A 20,894-nucleotide genomic window follows, 5' to 3' on the forward strand; every position below is an offset into this window, starting at 1 on the left:
ACTGGTACAGATCTACTACTCAGACCACTCCTCTCAGGATCCCTCCCTCTGTACTGGTACAGATCTACTACTCAGACCACTCCTCTCAGGATCCCTCCCTCTGTACTGGTACAGATCTACTACTCACACCACTCCTCTCAGGATCCCTCCCTCTGTACTGGTACAGATCTACTACTCAGACCACTCCTCTCAGGATCCCTCCCTCTGTACTGGTACAGATCTACTACTCACACCACTCCTCTCAGGATCCCTCCCTCTGTACTGGTACAGATCTACTACTCACACCACTCCTCTCAGGATCCCTCCCTCTGTACTGGTACAGATCTACTACTCAGACCACTCCTCTCAGGATCCCTCCCTCTGTACTGGTACAGATCTACTACTCACACCACTCCTCTCAGGATCCCTCCCTCTGTACTGGTACAGATCTACTACTCACACCACTCCTCTCAGGATCCCTCCCTCTGTACTGGTACAGATCTACTACTCACACCACTCCTCTCAGGATCTCTGCCCCTTGATCCATCTTCCTCTACTTTCTTCACTGCCTCAACATATGACAACTTCTGCACTACTCTAATCCTGGGAACCTCAGCCTGCATCTCTCACATGGGACATTTCTGATCCCCAGCCCCAGGGGCAACCTTACAATTAACGCATACAGCTACTTTCCCCAATGCGACACATTCCTTTGTCTCATGCTCTTCTGCACACTTGTCACACCTAGGAAGCTCCCTCCTACACACTGCTGCCACATGCCCAAAAGCTTGACACCTATAACAGCGGAATGTGTTTGGCACAAAAGCTCTTATGGAAAAACCTATATATCCTAACATCACTTTTGACGGGCAAAGACTCAACATCAAAACTCAAAGAACAGACAATGACTCTTCTGTTTCGCCACCCTGTCTGCGTCGCACCAAACGGCGGGCATCACAAACACTAGGCCCTTCAGTTGGTCAACATTAACATTTACTGCTACCCCAGTAATCACTCCTTTCAATGGCACCCTTTTCTTGAGAGAAAAACTATTCACATATCTTGTCCCCATTCGTTTAACACGGAGCGCCTTCTCCCTCTGACCAGCAGAAACACAAACAATTATCACAAGACCACTTCTGGTTACCCTCACCGATTCCACAGCACCTAACTCTGTTTTCACCCACCCTGAAACCACAAATGGTCCACTCCCCCCCCCAAACTTCACTCCTACTGTCACAGACTCATCTTTATCCTGACTCTCAGTGCAAGCATCGGCTCCGAGAACTCAGCACACCTATCACCGCCAGATACTTTGCCCTCATTCATTTCCATTTCTCTTCCTGTCTTCAACTCACTCTGTTTATACTTTCTACCGTTCTGTTCCAACAAATCATCTCCCTTTCTTCTGCCATTTTGAATCAATTCACGCTCACCCTCTTCCTCTCTCTCTTTCCTAGACCTCCTCTGCCTCTCTTATTCCCTCCTCTGTACTCCAAGTATAAATCTCCTGATGATAATATTGCACTTCTCCTGACATACATCTTGTTCTTGCCCTGTCAAGGGACGCCATTTTAACCCGGCTGTCACAATCTCCGTACAATCAACACGAACCCCTCGGGCTGTTAGTGTCAACAATGTGTCCCACTTGTAAAAGCAGCTGCTTCGTCTTGTTGTTTCTTCTTTAACAATAGCTACCGCAACGCTTTCCATCTCATCAGTCACGTGACACCTATTAGTCAGAACCCTTTAGTGAATCTCTGTGGAGTACAGTAAATTAACAAAGTGAATTTAAGAAGTCGTTTTTTTCCCCTCCACTAATTACCTTATTATTTTAACTGCAATGATAATGTTTTTGGAGACTGTTTAGTTGGTCACATTGTTGGTGTTTCTAGTTCTGTCATACATGCAGAAGGCTAATAAAGGATAGCTGTCTGTTCAACATTGTTCCAAAAGATTTATGTTTATTCATTGATAGAAGATTTGACTTTCTTTAAAATACAAGATTCAGTAACACATTGTAAATGCTAATATATTTCCATAGAAAATAACTTAAAAAGACAGACAAAGCAAAACTTTCTTAAATACACGGCGCACATATCAGATTCCATTGATATTTTTGCAAAGCAATGACATTTCAGTTTGCCAAATAAGCCAAAACGAAGAAGAAATAAATAAGCCAAAACGAAGAAGAAATAAATAAGCCAAAACGAAGAAGAAATAATAAGTTACCTATGGAGGAGGAGAGAGATGGATCTCCAATACATGAAACTATGGCGTTTTGACACAAATAAATAGCAATACATTTAGCTAAATCATTTCATGTAGGCCAATACACAGTAGTAGTACTACAATTAATAATACATAACAAGATGTTGTAATTCTGAATATTGTGCCACAGTCTTGATTGAAACAAAACTTCACATGAATACAATTCATAAAATTTCATGAATGTCTCCATCTGTCTGTCTCGTGGTGATGCCAGCAATACAATCCCTCAGCTAAAAACAAATGTACATCAAGTAAATAAATAAATTAAGCCATTGTTCTTTTTTTTAAATGAATAATCATTTATAAATAACTGCTGGAAAGCACATTTAAAAAATAAAAGAATTGTGAACATCAAGAAACATGAAACATGTTATGTCTCGTAGTGATGACATTTAGGGTTCTGTGATATCTGCTCATGTATAATATTGTCTAAATCATGAATAACCATAATGTGCCTCTTCTTCTTCAACAACATCGTATTTAATAAATCTGAATAAAATATCTCATACTGTACATTCAAATATCTTATTAAAATACAAACTGTAGACTGTACATATTAATGTTCTTCTAGGCTCATTTTAATGTCCATGAGCCAATCAGGTCCCACAGAACCCTGACAGTTCAGCCCATTGGTCACTGAATTACCTGCTCCAATAACTGATTGTCTGTGGATGAAGGAGTTTCTATTGGATCGGATAAGCCAATCAGAGACTCCAGGAGGCAGGTGCCAGCTGTCTCATTGAACTGTGGGACATTTGCAGAACTCAACACTTGCAGATGAAGGAAGTTGTCAGGGTGCTTGTGGCCTTTGAATGAGTTGTGTAGAGGGGCTGAGCTATAGTCTGTAGGGAAGTTGTCAAAGAGCTCCAAATCCGAGTCAGAGGAGAGACTGAGGTCCATGTAGCTGCTGGACGAGTAGTCTATGGAAGGAGAGGGTGTGTTGGGGTAGTCCTGGAGGGGACTGTGGGTGAACAGGGCCGTCGCTTGGTTGGCATTGTCGTCTTGATACTCGGCCATGAAAGAACCGCCGCTGTAGCTGTTGTCTGTGTGTCTGTGTGTCTTCTCTGTATACGTCTGTGTATTGTCTGTGTGTGAACCGGGTGCGTTGGACAGGCCGAGGGTGGCTGTGGTGTCTTTACAGAGGCCGTACAACGTGTCGAAACCGGTGACACACTGGCGAAGGTGTGGCGACGGTTGTCTCCCTGGCTTTGTGCCACTTTCACTGCCCATGGAGCAGTCCTCATTGTCAGAGTCGCAGAAGCTGAGGACACAAGCCACACCTCCATCGTCCACATCCAAGAGAGGCTGGTGCTCTCGAGGGCTTCCTCCCACGTCGGAGTCCTCGCTCTGGGCAGAGACGCCGGACGAGTCGGTCATGTCACTACAGCAACTATTCTCAACCTCACACAGTTCAGAGCTGAAGTGGAAGGTAGGGGTGGTGGGGATGGAGAGAGGGAGGCCCTCTTCTTCCAGGGTGAACCCGAAGGGGCATCTCCCCTCCTGGGCACTGTCCTGCTGATGCTGTCCCTGGTCCTGGAGCTCCTGGAGATCGTCTTGGTTCTCCTCTGGGTCTCTCCTCTGGGTTAGTATCTCATCCTGCAGTCTCCTCTCCAGCTCCAGCCTCATGACAGTGTGTATGTAGTGGGTCTGGACTCGTCTGGAGTTGAACTCCACGCGACCGTTAGTATTCCCACAGCCATCCTTTGTGCAGCCGCAAGGGAAGTTGGAGCGATCCATCTGTTGCAGGGAGAGATCACATTCATCTTAGCTCATTATATAACTGAAATCATAGCTCATTATATAACTGAAATCATAGCTCATTATATGACTGAAATCATAGCTCATTATATGACTGAAATCATAGCTCATTATATAACTGAAATCATAGCTCATTATATAACTGAAATCATAGCTCATTATATGACTAAAGTTTGCATCTGATCTAGGTGTGGGAGAGAATTCTCATTCTTTGCCAAATGGCTTTTGTTCATCAGACGCCCAGGGATCAAACCCCTCACATCTGCATGGCTCTCACCTGGCACTTGATCCCGTTCAGACTACAGGCACAGGTTTCAGGTTCACAGAATCCCTGGCAGTCACATCCACAGTCCTCTCGGGATTTCCTCAGAGCATGGAGCTCTCTCTTCTCCTCCCGGTCGATGTGCCTCGCCCCCGCCGCCCGGAGTAGGGCCTGTCTCTGGCGGGAAGCGTAGGGGTACAGGAGCCCCCCGTCACCCCCATCCTCCTCCCCATCCTCAAGGTCAGCCGCAGGGAGGTGGGCCTCGATGTCTTCGTCAGGCACCTGGTCGATCTGATCGATGGTGAGGCGATCTAACTCCTCCTGGTCCGTAATGCCACTGGCTGTCAGCTGGAGAGAAGAGAGTTACTTCAAATAAAATATTTACACATCGTCCTTAACTTTTATTTTGAAATGCTTTTAGAGTATTTTCAAGGGAGTCAAGGAAAACAAGATGCAACCCATCTGGGTCGTTCCCATGTTATTACAGTAACCCATCTGGATCGTTCCATGTTATTACAGTAACCCATCTGGGTCGTTCCATGTTATTACAGTAACCCATCTGGGTCGTTCCCATGTTATTACAGTAACCCATCTGGGTCGTTCCCATGTTATTACAGTAACCCATCTGGGTCGTTCCATGTTATTACAGTAACCCATCTGGGTCGTTCCATGTTATTACAGTAACCCATCTGGGTCGTTCCCATGTTATTACAGTAACCCATCTGGGTCGTTCCCATGTTATTACAGTAACCCATCTGGGTCGTTCCCATGTTATTACAGTAACCCATCTGGGTCGTTCCATGTTATTACAGTAACCCATCTGGGTCGTTCCCATGTTATTACAGTAACCCATCTGGGTCGTTCCCATGTTATTACAGTAACCCATCTGGGTCGTTCCCATGTTATTACAGTAACCCATCTGGGTCGTTCCATGTTATTACAGTAACCCATCTGGGTCGTTCCATGTTATTACAGTAACCCATCTGGGTCGTTCCATGTTATTACAGTAACCCATCTGGGTCGTTCCATGTTATTACAGCAACCCATCTGGGTCGTTCCCATGTTATTACAGTAACCCATCTGGGTCGTTCCCATGTTATTACAGTAACCCATCTGGACTGTTCCATGTTATTACAGTAACCCATCTGGGTCGTTCCCATGTTATTACAGTAACCCATCTGGGTCGTTCCATGTTATTACAGTAACCCATCTGGGTCGTTCCATGTTATTACAGTAACCCATCTGGGTCGTTCCATGTTATTACAGTAACCCATCTGGGTCGTTCCATGTTATTACAGTAACCCATCTGGGTCGTTCCCATGTTATTACAGTAACCCATCTGGGTCGTTCCCATGTTATTACAGTAACCCATCTGGGTCGTTCCCATGTTATTACAGTAACCCATCTGGGTCGTTTCCATGTTATTACAGTAACCCATCTGGGTCGTTCCATGTTATTACAGTAACCCATCTGGGTCGTTCCATGTTATTACAGTAACCCATCTGGGTCGTTCCATGTTATTACAGTAACCCATCTGGGTCGTTCCATGTTATTACAGTAACCCATCTGGGTCTTTCCCATGTTATTACAGTAACACATCTGGGTCGTTCCCATGTTATTACAGTAACCCATCTGGGTCGTTCCATGTTATTTACATTTACATTTAAGTCATTTAGCAGACGCTCTTATCCAGAGCGACTTACAGTAACCCATCTGGGTCGTTCCCATGTTATTACAGTAACCCATCTGGATCGTTCCATGTTATTACAGTAACCCATCTGGGTCGTTCCATGTTATTACAGTAACCCATCTGGGTCGTTCCATGTTATTACAGTAACCCATCTGGGTCGTTCCATGTTATTACAGTAACCCATCTGGATCGTTCCATGTCATTTCAGAAGGCCACACCCAACCACCCACAGACCCCCCCACACCCAACCACCCACAGACCCCCCACACGCCAACCACCCACAGACCCCCCACACGCCAAACACTCACATACCCCCCACACCCCAACCACCCACAGACCCCCCACACGCCAACCACCCACAGACCCCCACACGCTAACCCCCCCCACACCCAACCACCCACAGACCCCCACACGCTAACCACCCACAGACCCCCCACACCCAACCACCCACAGACCACCCACACACCAACCACCCACAGACCCCCCCATACCCAAACTACTCCAACAACGAGTATACAGCAGAGGAGGCTGCTGAGGGGAGGACAGCTCATCCATAATGACTGGAATGGAGCCAGTGGAATGGGAACCTGGAAACCATGGAAACCATGTGTTTGATGTATTTGATACGATTCCACTGACTCTGCTCCAACTATTACCACGATGCCTGTGGTATATAGTATCAGTTCTCTATGACTGACTAGCTGCTATGACTGACCAGTAGTATGGAGCTGCTATGACTGACCAGTAGTATGGAGCTGCTATGACTGACCAGTAGTATGGAGCTGCTATGACTGACCAGTAGTATGGAGCTGCTATGTCTGACCAGTAGTATGGAGCTGCTATGACTGACCAGTAGTATGGGGCTGCTATGACTGACCAGTAGTATGGAGCAACTCTATTGTTTCTTCACCCTATGCATTCTCAGTGAATCTGGTGACCCCCCCCCCCCCCCCCCCCTCCCAAAATCAGAAAGGAGTCATTGAAGTTGTTTGGATTTTGTCCCATCCTATGTCCTGTTCTGACCACTAGATGGTGCTGTTCTTCCTCCATTTCAATGTTAAAGGCATAGTTAATTTGAATTACCAAATTACATTTTGTACCGGTGCCCCCTGTATATTGTCTCCACATTGACTCTGTACCGGCACCCCCTGTATATAGTCTCCACATTGACTCTGTACCGGCACCCCCTGTATATAGCCTCCACATTGACTCTGTACCGGTACCCCCTGTATATAGCCTCCACATTGACTCTGTACCGGTACCCCTGTATATAGCCTCCACATTGACTCTGTACCGGTACCCCCTGTATATAGCCTCCACATTGACTCTGTACCGGTACCCCCTGTATATAGCCTCCACATTGACTCTGTACCGTAATACCCTGTATATAGCCTCCACATTGACTCTGTACCGGTACCCCCTGTATATAGCCTCCACATTGACTCTGTACCGGTACCCCCTGTATATAGCCTCCACATTGACTCTGTACCGGTACCCCTGTATATAGCCTCCACATTGACTCTGTACCGGTACCCCCTGTATATAGCCTCCACATTGACTCTGTACCAGTACCCCCTGTATATAGCCTCCACATTGACTCTGTACCGTAATACCCTGTATATAACCTCCACATTGACTCTGTACCGGTACCCCCTGTATATAGCCTCCACATTGACTCTGTACCGGTACCCCCTGTATATAGCCTCCACATTGACTCTGTACCAGTACCCCCTGTATATAGCCTCCACATTGACTCTGTACCGTAATACCCTGTATATAGCCTCCACATTGACTCTGTACCGGTACCCCCTGTATATAGCCTCCACATTGACTCTGTATTGACTCTGTACCGGTACCCCCTGTATATAGCCTCCACATTGACTCTGTACCGGTACCCCTGTATATAGCCTCCACATTGACTCTGTACCGGTACCCCCTGTATATAGCCTCCACATTGACTCTGTACCAGTACCCCCTGTATATAGCCTCCACATTGACTCTGTACCGTAATACCCTGTATATAACCTCCACATTGACTCTGTACCGGTACCCCCTGTATATAGCCTCCACATTGACTCTGTACCGGTACCCCTGTATATAGCCTCCACATTGACTCTGTACCGGTACCCCCTGTATATAGCCTCCACATTGACTCTGTACCGGTACCCCCTGTATATAGCCTCCACATTGACTCTGTACCGGTACCCCCTGTATATAGTCTCCACATTGACTCTGTACCGGTACCCCTGTATATAGCCTCCACATTGACTCTGTACCGGTACCCCCTGTATATAGCCTCCACATTGACTCTGTACCGGTACCCCCTGTATATAGCCTCCACATTGACTCTGTACCGGTACCCCCTGTATATAGTCTCCACACTGACTCTGTACCGGTACCCCCTGTATATAGCCTCCACATTGACTCTGTACCGGTACCCCCTGTATATAGTCTCCACACTGACTCTGTACCGGTACACCCTGTATATAGCCTCCACATTGACTCTGTACCGGTACCCCCTGTATATAGCCTCCACATTGACTCTGTACCGGTACCCCCTGTATATAGCCTCCACATTGACTCTGTACCGGTACCCCCTGTATATAGCCTCCACATTGACTCTGTACCGGTACCCCCTGTATATAACCTCCACATTGACTCTGTACCGGTACCCCCTGTATATAGCCTCCACATTGACTCTGTACCAGTACCCCCTGTATATAGCCTCCACATTGACTCTGTACCAGTACCCCCTGTATATAGCCTCCACATTGACTCTGTACTGGTACCCCCTGTATATAGCCTCCACATTGACTCTGTACCGTAATACCCTGTATATAGCCTCCACATTGACTCTGTACCGCAATACCCTGTATATAACCTCCACATTGACTCTGTACCGGTACCCCCTGTATATAGCCTCCACATTGACTCTGTACCGGTACCCCTGTATATAGCCTCCACATTGACTCTGTACCGGTACCCCCTGTATATAGCCTCCACATTGACTCTGTACCGGTACCCCTGTATATAGCCTCCACATTGACTCTGTACCGGTACCCCTGTATATAACCTCCACATTGACTCTGTACCGGTACCCCCTGTATATAGCCTCCACATTGACTCTGTACCGGTACCCCCTGTATATAGCCTCCACACTGACTCTGTACCGGTACCCCTGTATATAGCCTCCACATTGACTCTGTACCGGTACCCCTGTATATAGCCTCCACATTGACTCTGTACCGGTACCCCTGTATATAGCCTCCACATTGACTCTGTACCGGTACCCCTGTATATAGCCTCCACATTGACTCTGTACCGGTACCCCTGTATATAGCCTCCACACTGACTCTGTACCGGTACCCCTGTATATAGCCTCCACATTGACTCTGTACCGGTACCCCTGTATATAGCCTCCACATTGACTCTGTACCGGTACCCCCTGTATATAGCCTCCACATTGACTCTGTACCGGTACCCCCTGTATATAGCCTCCACATTGACTCTGTACCGGTACCCCCTGTATATTGCCTCCACATTGACTCTGTACCGATACCCCCTGTATATAGCCTCCACACTGACTCTGTACCAGTACCCCCTGTATAGATCCACGTTACTGTTATTTTATTGTTGCTCTTTAACTATTTTTACATTTTTACATTTTATTTATTCCTTACTTCAGTTTATTTAGTAAATACTTTCTTACCACTTATTTTTCTTAAGTTGTTGGTTAAAGGTCAGCACCTGTAAAATATACACCTGTATATACATAGTCAAATATACACCTGTATATACATAGTCAAATATACACCTGTATATACATAGTCAAATATACACCTGTATATACATAGTCAAATATACACCTGTATATACCAAATATACACCTGTATATACATAGTCAAATATACACCTGTATATACATAGTCAAATATACACCTGTATATACATAGTCAAATATACACCTGTATCAAATATACACCTAGTCAAAAATATACACCTGTATATACATAGTCAAATATACACCTGTATATACATAGTCAAATATACACCTGTATATACATAGTCAAATATACACCTGTATATACATAGTCAAATATACACCTGTATATACATAGTCAAATATACACCTGTATATACATAGTCAAATATACACCTGTATATACATAGTAAAATATACACCTGTTGTAATCGGCGCATGTGACAAATAACATTTGATTTGATTATTTGATTTTGATTTTAATTTAAGCAAATGGGATGCAAGAAACTATACCAGAATGGTCCGTTTGCACTCGACTGGGACAAACACAGGACAGCATGCTTTTTATTTCAGGGGTAGGCTTAATCTGGTTCAAGGGAAACCGCCTGGGCAATGAGGTCTACAGTGCTCACTAGTCGATTAGAAGTCTAGAATACTTACTCTCTGTCTGAGTGTCTCCAGCCTCTCCTCCCTCAGTCTATCTCTGAGTCTCTCCCTGCGCCTCCTTCGTCTCTCCTGGGTGTGCTCTGCCAGTGTGTACCTCCGGAGGGCGCTGTGCTTCCTCACCATGCCCAGGGTGGCACCGCCGCGTCTCGGAACGCTGGTGAAACCCTGGCAACGCTGGAACAGGAACACCGTCACCTGGTTGAAGACAACGCTGTTGCTATGGCCGCTGTTGTCATGGGAAAGTTTTGGGCTCTTCAGGATGGAGCGGACTGTTGGTGGTGGAGGAGGAGGAGGAGGAGGAGGCGGAGGAGGAGGAGGAGGAGGGGGGGAAACAGGGTTTAGAGTCACGACAAGAAGTTGGTGTATTCTATGCCTTTGTCAATGTCAGCTTGTTAGAGCTACTGCATATCAGTTCTGAATGTAGCGTTTTGATGTCTCTCTTGTCGTGATGTGTGTTTTGTCCTATATTTATATATTTTTTTAATTGTTTTATTGTATTTTTAATCCCAGCCCCTGTCCCCGCAGGAGGCCTTTTGCCTTAAGCCGTCATTGTAAATATGAATTTGTACTTAACTGACTTTACGAGTTAAATAAATGTTAAAAAATTAAAAAATAAGTATGCTGAAAGTGCTGATCCTGCAGTTCTGTCAGCCGCCACTGGGGGGCAGACTACACTACCTCGCTTACTGTCAATGGTTGCAAGTTACAACCTAGTGTTAACAACTTTGTCAACTGGGTCACCAGAGTTGAACATAGGGGAGTTTATCTGCTAGAAACAAAACAACAAGGAGTACTTATAATAATGCAAACGAAGCCAAATGAGAGAGAACTGAAGAGAGAGAAAGACAATGTCTCCCTCAACACAGAGACAGAAAGAGACCCTGCTTATAATTATAGTAAGACCCTCTAACCTCTCTGCAGTTTGGTGAGAAGTAGCCACCCTACTACTAAGAGACTGTTAAATAGCCATCAGGTCACTGATGACTCATCAGGTCGATGTTTACATTTGACAGTTTGGCCTCATGATAACGAGTCGTTTGACCTTCACATGCTAGAGTGGAGAAGGGACTCAAAAGTGAGGAGGTTGGTAAACAACAGCTCAGCAAGCTACGTAGTAACCTATTCCATGTCCCAAATAGCACCCTATTACCTATAGGGGCCCTGATCAAAAGAAGTGCACTACATAGGAAAGAGCGTACCATTTGGGATTCAGCTTAGTTCCGCTGCTGTTATTTTGGCTAAAGACATTCCATACTGGGACACAGTGTGTTTTCAGTAGTGTGGGGGAGAAATGGTAGTTTCATGATTGATTAACTATTTATGACCTATTTCACGTCTATTCTGTAATGAATCTAACTCTCAATGTGGTTTGGAGAAAAAAATTATTACCACATGAAATATAAATCGTTTTTTTTGTTTTGTTTTTTTGGTCCATGAAATCAAAATAACAACCACAATCTAATAGACTATGTTGAGCCTGAGGGAAGTGTGTCTATGTGTTGTCCATTGAAAACAGTACAAAACAGAGTCGCTGGAGTTTGTAGTGATCTTTGAATGAAATAACATGAACCTATTTGCAGCTTAGGCATGATAACTGTAATTCACATCATATTGCTTAGTCAAATGATTCAGTCAAACGCAAGGGGCAAAGCCCAGTGCCTCAAAGAGAAGTCTATTCTCTGCTATCAGCAGGTTGTAACTTAGCTGCTGTAGTGTGATAATGGGACACTCCTTCAATACACTCCCTAGCAAGTGACTCTGATAACAATAGTGTAGCGTTGCATTTATTTGAAAGATAAGACATATTCATTGCAAGTTTATTGACTAATGACCATAAAAATTATATACATTAACATATACTGTATATAGACATACTGTATAAAACACACTGCATACTATACATTCAGGGGGTTTCCTCGTGAGATCTACTGGCCAAAATATTGCTTTAAGATTGTAATAACATGGATCATCAACAGATGTGGTCATGTAGCTACATCATTCTGAGATGTGGTCATGTAGCTACATCATTCTGAGATGTGGTCATGTAGCTACATCATTCTGAGATGTGGTCATGTAGCTACATCATTCTGAGATGTGGTCATGTAGCTACATCATTCTGAGATGTGGTCATGTAGCTACATCATTCTGAGATGTGGTCATGTAGCTACATCATTCTGAGATGTGGTCATGTAGCTACATCATTCTGAGATGTGGTCATGTAGCTACATCATTCTGAGATGTGGTCATGAGATGAGATGTGTCATGTAGCTACATCATTCTGAGATGTGGTCATCATTCTGAGATGTGGTCATGTAGCTACATCATTCTGAGATGTGTTCATGTAGATGTTCTAAGATGTCATGTAGCTACATCATTCTGAGATGTGGTCATGTAGCTACATCATTCTGAGATGTGGTCATGTAGCTACATCATTCTGAGATGTGGTCATGTAGCTACATCATTCTGAGATGTGGTCATGTAGCTATCATTCTGAGATGTGGTCATGTAGCTACATCATTCTGAGATGTGGTCATGTAGCTACATCATTCTGAGATGTGGTCATGTAGCTACATCATTCTGAGATGTGGTCATGCTACATCATTCTGAGATGTGGTCATGTAGCTACATCATTCTGAGATGTGGTCATGTAGCTACATCATTCTGCTACATCATTCTGAGATGTGGTCATGTAGCTATGTAGCTACATCATTCTGAGATGTGGTCATGTAGCTACATCATTCTGAGATGTGGTCATGTAGCTACATGTAGCTACATCATTCTGAGACGTGGTCATGTGTGGTCATGTAGCTACATCATTCTGAGACGTGGTCATGTAGCTACATCATTCTGAGACGTGGTCATGTAGCTACATCATTCTGAGATGTGGTCATGTAGCTACATCATTCTGAGATGTGGTCATGTAGCTACATCATTCTGAGATGTGGTCATGTAGCTACATCATTCTGAGACGTGGTCATGTAGCTACATCATTCTGAGATGTGGTCATGTAGCTACATCATTCTTATTGACTTACTGGGTAGATGGGAGGTAGGTGAGGCAGAGTTGAAGTCTTGGTTGTCACTGTTGCGGCTCTCCTCATCTGACTCCAATTCCGAGGAGGCGGAGGAGGAGGGGGAGGAGGAGGAGGCGGAGGAAGATGGGGAGGAGTAGCAAGGGTCCTCCTCTTCTACTTCGGAATACTTCCTCTTCAGGACCCCACTCATGGCTTCTCTAGGGCGGTTAGACGATCTGCCTGGATACAAAACAGTTTTTTAAAAGATGGTGAATATAGATTAACAATACACATTAATTCTGCGATGGTGATGAATGAATACTCACTAACTGTAGTACATGGATGTGTAACAGTGGGGCGGCAGGGTAGCCTAGTGGTTAGAGCATTGGACTAGTAACCGAAAGGTTGCAAGTTCAAATCCCCTGAACAGGCAGTTAACCCACTGTTCCTAGGCTGTCATGGAAAATAAGAATTGGTTCTTAACTGACTTGCCTAGTTAAATAAAGGTTAAAAGAAAACATTTAATAGTGACGCAATAGTTTTTCTAAGGCACCGTATTTTGCTGACTATATGTCTCGTGAGAACTGAGGTATAACAATTACAACTGTTAAAGTTAACTTAAGTTAACTTTTTTTGTAATTTTTTGTGCACAATTTATTTTATCGTGATTAATTGTAATTGTCTGAAAACATCTCAAATACATAACTTTTCTAGCTAAAAACAACAACAACAACAACGTGATGTCAAAACAAGTTGACATTGAGGTAAAAAAAAAAAAAAAGAAAGTTGTACTTTATCAATGTATCTGATTTTGCTAAATCAAGACACTAATATCCCTGTAATACTTTTTATATATAAAATCTTAAATTACAGCTCAATTTTAGCAAATTTGTGATTAATCACAGAAAGTCCTGCTATTAAGTCAGATTACATTTGAGAAAAAAAAATATTTTCACAGCCCTCGATATATCCATGAGTCATACACAATGCCGTGCCCACTCACTCGGTGAATCAGTAGTCTACCGTAATAACTGAACGTGTGTAACAGTGATTCACAAGCTTCTTTGTTGGCACACTGACGTTATCTATAATGCATTTTCTGACTACTATAGCTAATATCAGTCTGGTGAAAACAGAGTTTACCAATACCCATGGTTGAGTCATGCAAAGTGTGGTATTTACTCAGTAACATACACACTGCTCAATTTCACCCACAACATTTACATGTCAAACAGGCATCAAAATACATATGAAAAACAAAAACAAAAAAAACATCACTGGGACTTTCCTTTCCAATAACATTTCAACAAACCGCCAACAATAAATTAGATCTATGTCTCGTTGTCAATGGGCAAAAAACCACAGCAGAGTAATCTGATACTGCTTTTGTTGTTCACCGGTTAGGAGCGTTGTTTTCCAACCTCATTCCTTGACTGAGGTACCTGTACCGGTTTGACAGGTTTTAAAAGGAGGACATCTGCTTATTTAAACTAATGAAAGCCGCCCCTACAGATTATCCAACCATCACTGATAACTTACATAGCTGAGATATTGATAACCTGTGTCAGAAACATGCTCAATAACTATTGCAATCCAATTTTTTTTTTTTTTTTGCTTTAGTGAAAGACAAGGGAAACTGCAGGCTAGGCTAAAAATGTCAATAGCTCTTTCTCTCTTTCCTTCTCGTCATTAACATTCCAATGATTCCAGGGACGTTTATCAGGAAGAAAACGTGGAAACAGGGAGGGCTGGGAAACTGGGAGGGAGGGAGTCCAGGAAGGAATATTTCTGAGGGAAAATGATGTCTAGAGCAGGCTATTTTGGCCCCAGTGAAACAGGGAGGTACAGTGGAAACCAAGCCCACACAGAACAAACAACATACAGGTCTGTTTAATGATTACAAACTTAGCTTGTGTTGAATACTACTGTAAATAGATACTTAAATAGGCTCAACTGGACTCTAACGTCAAGTGTAAAATACAAGAGAGTCGAGCAGTGGTCTTCAACTTTTTTTTTGCACGTTTATTTTACCCATGTTTAATTTTTGTGAATGATAATGGCAAGGAGAAGTAATCAACATTTTCAAATGAATAGATTTGAGTAAATCATTTTCTCATTATTTTTGACCTATGGTTAAAATTAGAAGACATCATCAGCCTATCAGTTAAAAAAATAAAAAAAATAAAAAAATAAACTCCAAATGCATTTGTGCAAGTAGCTGTTCAGCTGGTTAAACAACGGTTAGCCGTGTGTTGGCAAACATACATGTCCAAGTCAAGGAGACTTACCGCCTTGCCACGAGCGGTACTCAAGGGTACATTTTCAAAGCCTGTCAGATACTCCAGCGAGTGTTATTTCACTCCATATTAATATTAGGGGTTGAGAAATAAAGTTGGATCACCATTAGAAATAAGAAATGACCCTCTTCTATACTATAGATATGTCATTCAAAATGAGCTGAATTTTGTTGGTTTTGTAGTGATATACAGAAAGACAATAACAAAAACAATATTTTATCCTGCTTTTATATTTGTATATTTTTGCAGAACCCCCAGTAGAACCCAGAGTAGAACCCCCAGTAGAACCCAGAGTAGAACCCCCAGTAGAACCCCCAGTAGGACCCCCAGTAGAACCCAGAGTAGAACCCCCAGTAGAACCCCCAGTAGAACCCCCAGTAGGACCCCCAGTAGAACCCCCAGTAGGACCCCCAGTAGAACCCAGAGTAGAACCCCCAGTAGAACCCCCAGTAGAACCCAGAGTAGGACCCCCAGTAGAACCCCCAGTAGGACCCCCAGTAGAACCCCCAGTAGGACCCCTGGGGGGTTGTGTACTTCAGCTTGAATACACCTGGTGTAGAGGCTTGTTGTCGCAGAAAAGCTCTCTATTCTAGTAATTTGAACTCTTGACCACCCCCCCCCCTGTTCTACTAATAGGAAGGAATAGGAGGAATCTGTTACTAGGAAGGAATAGGAGGAATCTGTTACTAGGTTTAAGAGGTTTAAGAGGAGTGTACTACTAGGAAGGAATAAGAGGTATCTACTACTAGGAAGAATTAAGTCGAGAACAGACTGCCCTGTCAGTGTCCACTATATAACGGCAGGGTAGCCTGGTGGTTAGCGTTGGACTAGTAACCGGAAGGTTGGAAGTTCAAACCCCCGAGCTGACAAGGTACAAATCTGTCGTTCTGCCCCTGAACAGGCAGTTAACCCACTGTTCCTAGTCCGTCATTGAAAATAAGAATTTGTTCTTAACTGACTTGCCTAGTAAAATAAAGGTAAAAAAATAAAAAATAAATCTGACAGTATCCCAGGTAACAACACAGTACTCAGTGTCATACTCACAGATATAACTATCGGGACAAGGCAGTCAAGACTAATTTATATAACACATGGTTGCTAGGAATTTGTCTTGGTGTTAAAAGAAAGAACGCACAGTTTCTACAGAGAAGGAACTATCTCATGTCTGGTTGCATGACTAACTGCATTATCCATTTGTAGTGATTGCAAAAGTTGCACTACAATATGTGTATTTATAAACCGGGTAAATTGGGTCCTGGATGCTGATTGGCTGAAAGCTGTGGTATATCAGACAATATTCCATGGGTATGAGATAAAATGACTTGTTTACTTTTCTAATTATGTTGGTAACCAGTTTACAATAGCAATAAGGCACCTCTGGGATGGTGATATCCGGCCAATATACCACGGCTAAGGGCTGTATCCAGGCACACCGTGTTGCATTGAGCATAAGAACCATCCTTAGCCGTGATATATTGGCCATATACCACACCTCCTCGGGCCTTATTGCCTAAATACAACATGTTGTTTCAGAACGAGTTATGGTTTTCTTCTGCAATTTGATGAAAATCTCTCCAAGAGACATTCTGTTCCTTGACATCCCCTCTCACTTAGGTCAAATTTAATGGTGAGTGTACAGGTGGGTGTGTGCTTGTGTGCATGTGTGTGTGTGTATGTGTGTGTGTGTGTGTGTGTGTGTGTGTGTGTGTGTGTGTGTGTGTGTGTGTGTGTGTGTGTGTGTGTGTGTGTGGGGGGGGGGGGGTGACTAATATAAATAATTCAATGACTCACAACAGCAGAAATACCTGAATTGCAGTGTTGCATAGCACTGTGCAACACACACACACACACACACACACACACACACACACACACACACACACACACACACACACACACACACACACACACACACACACACACACACACACACACACACACACACACACACACACACACACTAACCAACCAACCAATATTTTACTCAACTCAAATTGCCACTACTACTAAGTACCCACTGCCTCACTATTTGGCTTCCACCCCGTTATAAACGCGACCCAACTTCCGCCACTGACCTCGTCACTCCGCGAGCTTCATGTGGTCAGTAATTAGGCCTTTACAATGAAAACATTGTGCTGGTCAGCCCAGCAGCTAGTCACACTCAGCTGTTGCTGTTTGGGGTCTCTATTACAAGACCCAACTAGGCTACAGCAAGCAAAACAACTACTGGAAAACACTATCAAAAGGTTTTTTTTATCGATATAAATAGCTTTCATACAACCAAAACCAAACTTAAAGCCTAAAAACAATATATTATTATGCTTATCTTTTTAACATTCGTGTAGTCTAATAATTAAAAAAAACTTCTTATATAACTTTAAGACAACTTTCTCTCACACAAAGAGGCTTATCAAACACTCAGCATTAAGGACTGGTTACAAAACCGCTGATGTTGAAATATGTTTTAGCTTTGCCACTAAATAGATCAAAAGACGCGGTCATTAGTTAGGCTACTCACCGAGAATATGAGATCACCATCTCCTAAATTCAATAGATCAGTTATTAACTTGACGGTTTTGTAAAAGCTTCAAGGGTTTTTGTTTCTCCGTGGCACTGGATCGCTGACGATGCCTGCTCTCTTGTTTCCCCTCTATCTGTCTCTCTGGACTTGCCTACTGTAGTGTAGTGCGCACATCAACCGTGTGTTCGTCAGCGGAAAACTCCCACTGCGCGACGCTGACGCAGGCGGTCGCACAGGAAAGGGGAGCGACACACAATTCTTCCTGCTGCTGTTCACGTTCTGCTACTGCCTACAGCTTCCTGCATTACCTTATCGGTCCAGATAGAATATAATAGAACATTCTGCCACTACCTATGTCTTCATGCCTTGCCCACGACACATAAGAGAGATATAACAAGTAGCCTACTGTTCTGTTTAATGATGTGTGTGTTGCCTTCTCAGATGTAGACATTGTGATTTTCCATATTCAGCTCGTTGGATTGGTCATAGAGCAGAAAACCGTTGTGGTAGGTAATGGATTGGGTTAGGGAAAGCCATTGAGTACACTGTGAAGAAAGGTGCAACACACAATGTCTCATCCTCTCTCTCTCTCTCTCTCTCTCTCTCTCTCTCTCTCTCTCTCTCTCTCTGTCTCTCTGTCTCTCATTGTCATGATATTAAATAAACTCATACTATTAGAATTTAGTTGATGCATGTTATTATGAAACCATTACCCAAGATTATGTTGTGCTTGATTAGTCAGCTTGTTGCTAGGTAGTTTTTCTACTCCCATACTCTGCAGACAGTCCTCTCCTGAGGGGTAAAAGGAGGGGAGGGGTCTGCTGTCTCTGAGTTCAAAGGTCATTAACCCTGTGCCTCAGCATGTTTACAAACCAGTTTCAGCTGGTGCTGTCAGCATATTGCCTTGAGAGAGAGATTTGTGACCTGTTGCCGCAAGAAAAGGGCAACCAGTGAAGAACAAACACCATTGTAAATACAACCCATATTTATGTTGATTTATTTTCCCTTTTGTACTTTAACAATTTTCACATCGTTACAACCCTGTATATATATATAATATGACATTTGAAATGTCTTTATTAGTTTGTAACTTCTACATGTGTGATGTTTACTGTTAATCTTTATTGTTTATTTCACTTTTGTTTATTATCTACTTCACTTGCTTTGTCACTTGCTTTGTTTACACATGTTTCCCATGACAATAAATGTTTAAGAAAAAAGTGATTAAGAAAGTGAAACTATCTCAGACAGTGGTGGATATAACCAAAACGTCGCCACAATGTTTTAGTCTACCACTGTGTAATGAAGCTATTGTACACAAACAAGCTAAACTAAGTAATAATAATAATAATAATAATATATAATAATAATATATAATAATAATTAATAATAATAAACTAAGTACAGAACCAAAGTTGTCCACACAGACATGACAATGGAGTATAAATTAGATAATGGAAAATGAAGTAACACTGTTTTCTGTAGAACTACAAACGGAAACTACAACAGGATTTACATTTGTCAGTCCCCCTGTCAGTCCCTCTGTCAGTCCCCCTGTCAGTCCCTCTGTCAGTCCCCGTCAGTCCCTCTGTCAGTCCCCCTGTCAGTCCCCCTGTCAGTCCCCCTGTCAGTCCCTCTGTCAGTCCCCCTGTCAGTCCCTCTGTCAGTCCCCCTGTAAGTCCCCCTGTCAGTCCCTCTGTCAGTCCCCCTGTCAGTCCCTCTGTCAGTCCCCCTGTCAGTCCCTCTGTCAGTCCCCCTGTCAGTCCCACTGTCAGTCCCCCTGTCAGTCCCACTGTCAGTCCCCCTGTCTTTCTGCCTCTCTGCCTCCCTCTCTGCCTCCCTCCCTCTCTGCCTCCCTCTCCCCTTCCTGCCTCTCTGCCTCCCTCCCTCCCTCCCTCTCCCCTCCCTGCCTCTCAGCCTCCCTGCCTCCCTCTCTTTCTCTCCCCTCCATCTCCCCTCCCTGCCTCTCTGCCTCCCTCTCTGCCCCCCTCTCCCCTCCATGCCTCTCAGCCTCCCTGCCTGCCTCCCTCCCTCTCCCCTCCCTGCCTCCCTCTCTTTCTCCCTCTCTCCCTGCCTCTCTGCCTCCCTTCCCCTGCCTATCTGCCTTCCTCCCTCCCTGCCCCTCTGTCTCCCTCTCTCCCTGTCTCTCTGCCTCCCTCCATCCCTGCCTCTCTGACTCCCTCCCCCTCTCTCTCTGCCTACCTCCCTCCCTCTCTGCCTCCCTCTCTGCCTCCCTCTCTGCCCCCCTCTCCCCTCCCTGCCTCTCAGCCTCCCTCCCTCTCCCCTCCCTGCCTCCCTCTCTTTCTCCCTCTCTCCCTGCCTCTCTGCCTCCCTTCCCCTGCCTATCTGCCTTCCTCCCTCCCTGCCTCTCATCCTCCCTCCCTCCCCCCCTTCCTCACTTCCTCACTCCCTCCTCCCTCCCTCCCTCCCTCCCTCCCTCCCTCCCCCTCCCTCCCTCCCTCCCTCCCCCTCCCTCCCTCCCTCCCTCCCTGCTCACTGAGCTTTCTAAGGATAATCGTACAACATGTTCCTGTTTTGACTGCAGAGAGGAGTGAGCTGAGCCCCATGTCCAAGCAGCCGACCATAGAGGTCACATGTAAGGCAGAGATACAAAGACAGAGGATGCCTCCCAAATAGTAGCCTATTAAGTATATAGTGCACTACTTTTGACTCGAGC

General features: G+C 44.3%; 1 protein-coding gene across 1 annotated transcript; it reads right to left on the reverse strand.

Moving 5' to 3' along the window:
- Positions 1-1,916: 1,916 nt before the first annotated feature.
- LOC124009996 (cysteine/serine-rich nuclear protein 1-like) lies at positions 1,917-18,385 on the reverse strand. Its single transcript, XM_046322292.1, has 5 exons — positions 18,215-18,385; positions 13,421-13,639; positions 10,381-10,655; positions 4,286-4,618; positions 1,917-3,987 (listed from the first exon to the last, which is right to left on the reverse strand). Exons 2-5 carry the CDS (start codon positions 13,608-13,610, stop codon positions 2,884-2,886), a joined length of 1,902 nt encoding a protein of 633 aa, XP_046178248.1. The 5' UTR covers positions 13,611-13,639; positions 18,215-18,385; the 3' UTR covers positions 1,917-2,883.
- Positions 18,386-20,894: the final 2,509 nt, after the last annotated feature.

Source organism: Oncorhynchus gorbuscha, linkage group LG22 (genome assembly GCF_021184085.1).
Source record: "Oncorhynchus gorbuscha isolate QuinsamMale2020 ecotype Even-year linkage group LG22, OgorEven_v1.0, whole genome shotgun sequence".
In the NCBI taxonomy this organism is placed as follows: domain Eukaryota; kingdom Metazoa; phylum Chordata; class Actinopteri; order Salmoniformes; family Salmonidae; genus Oncorhynchus; species Oncorhynchus gorbuscha.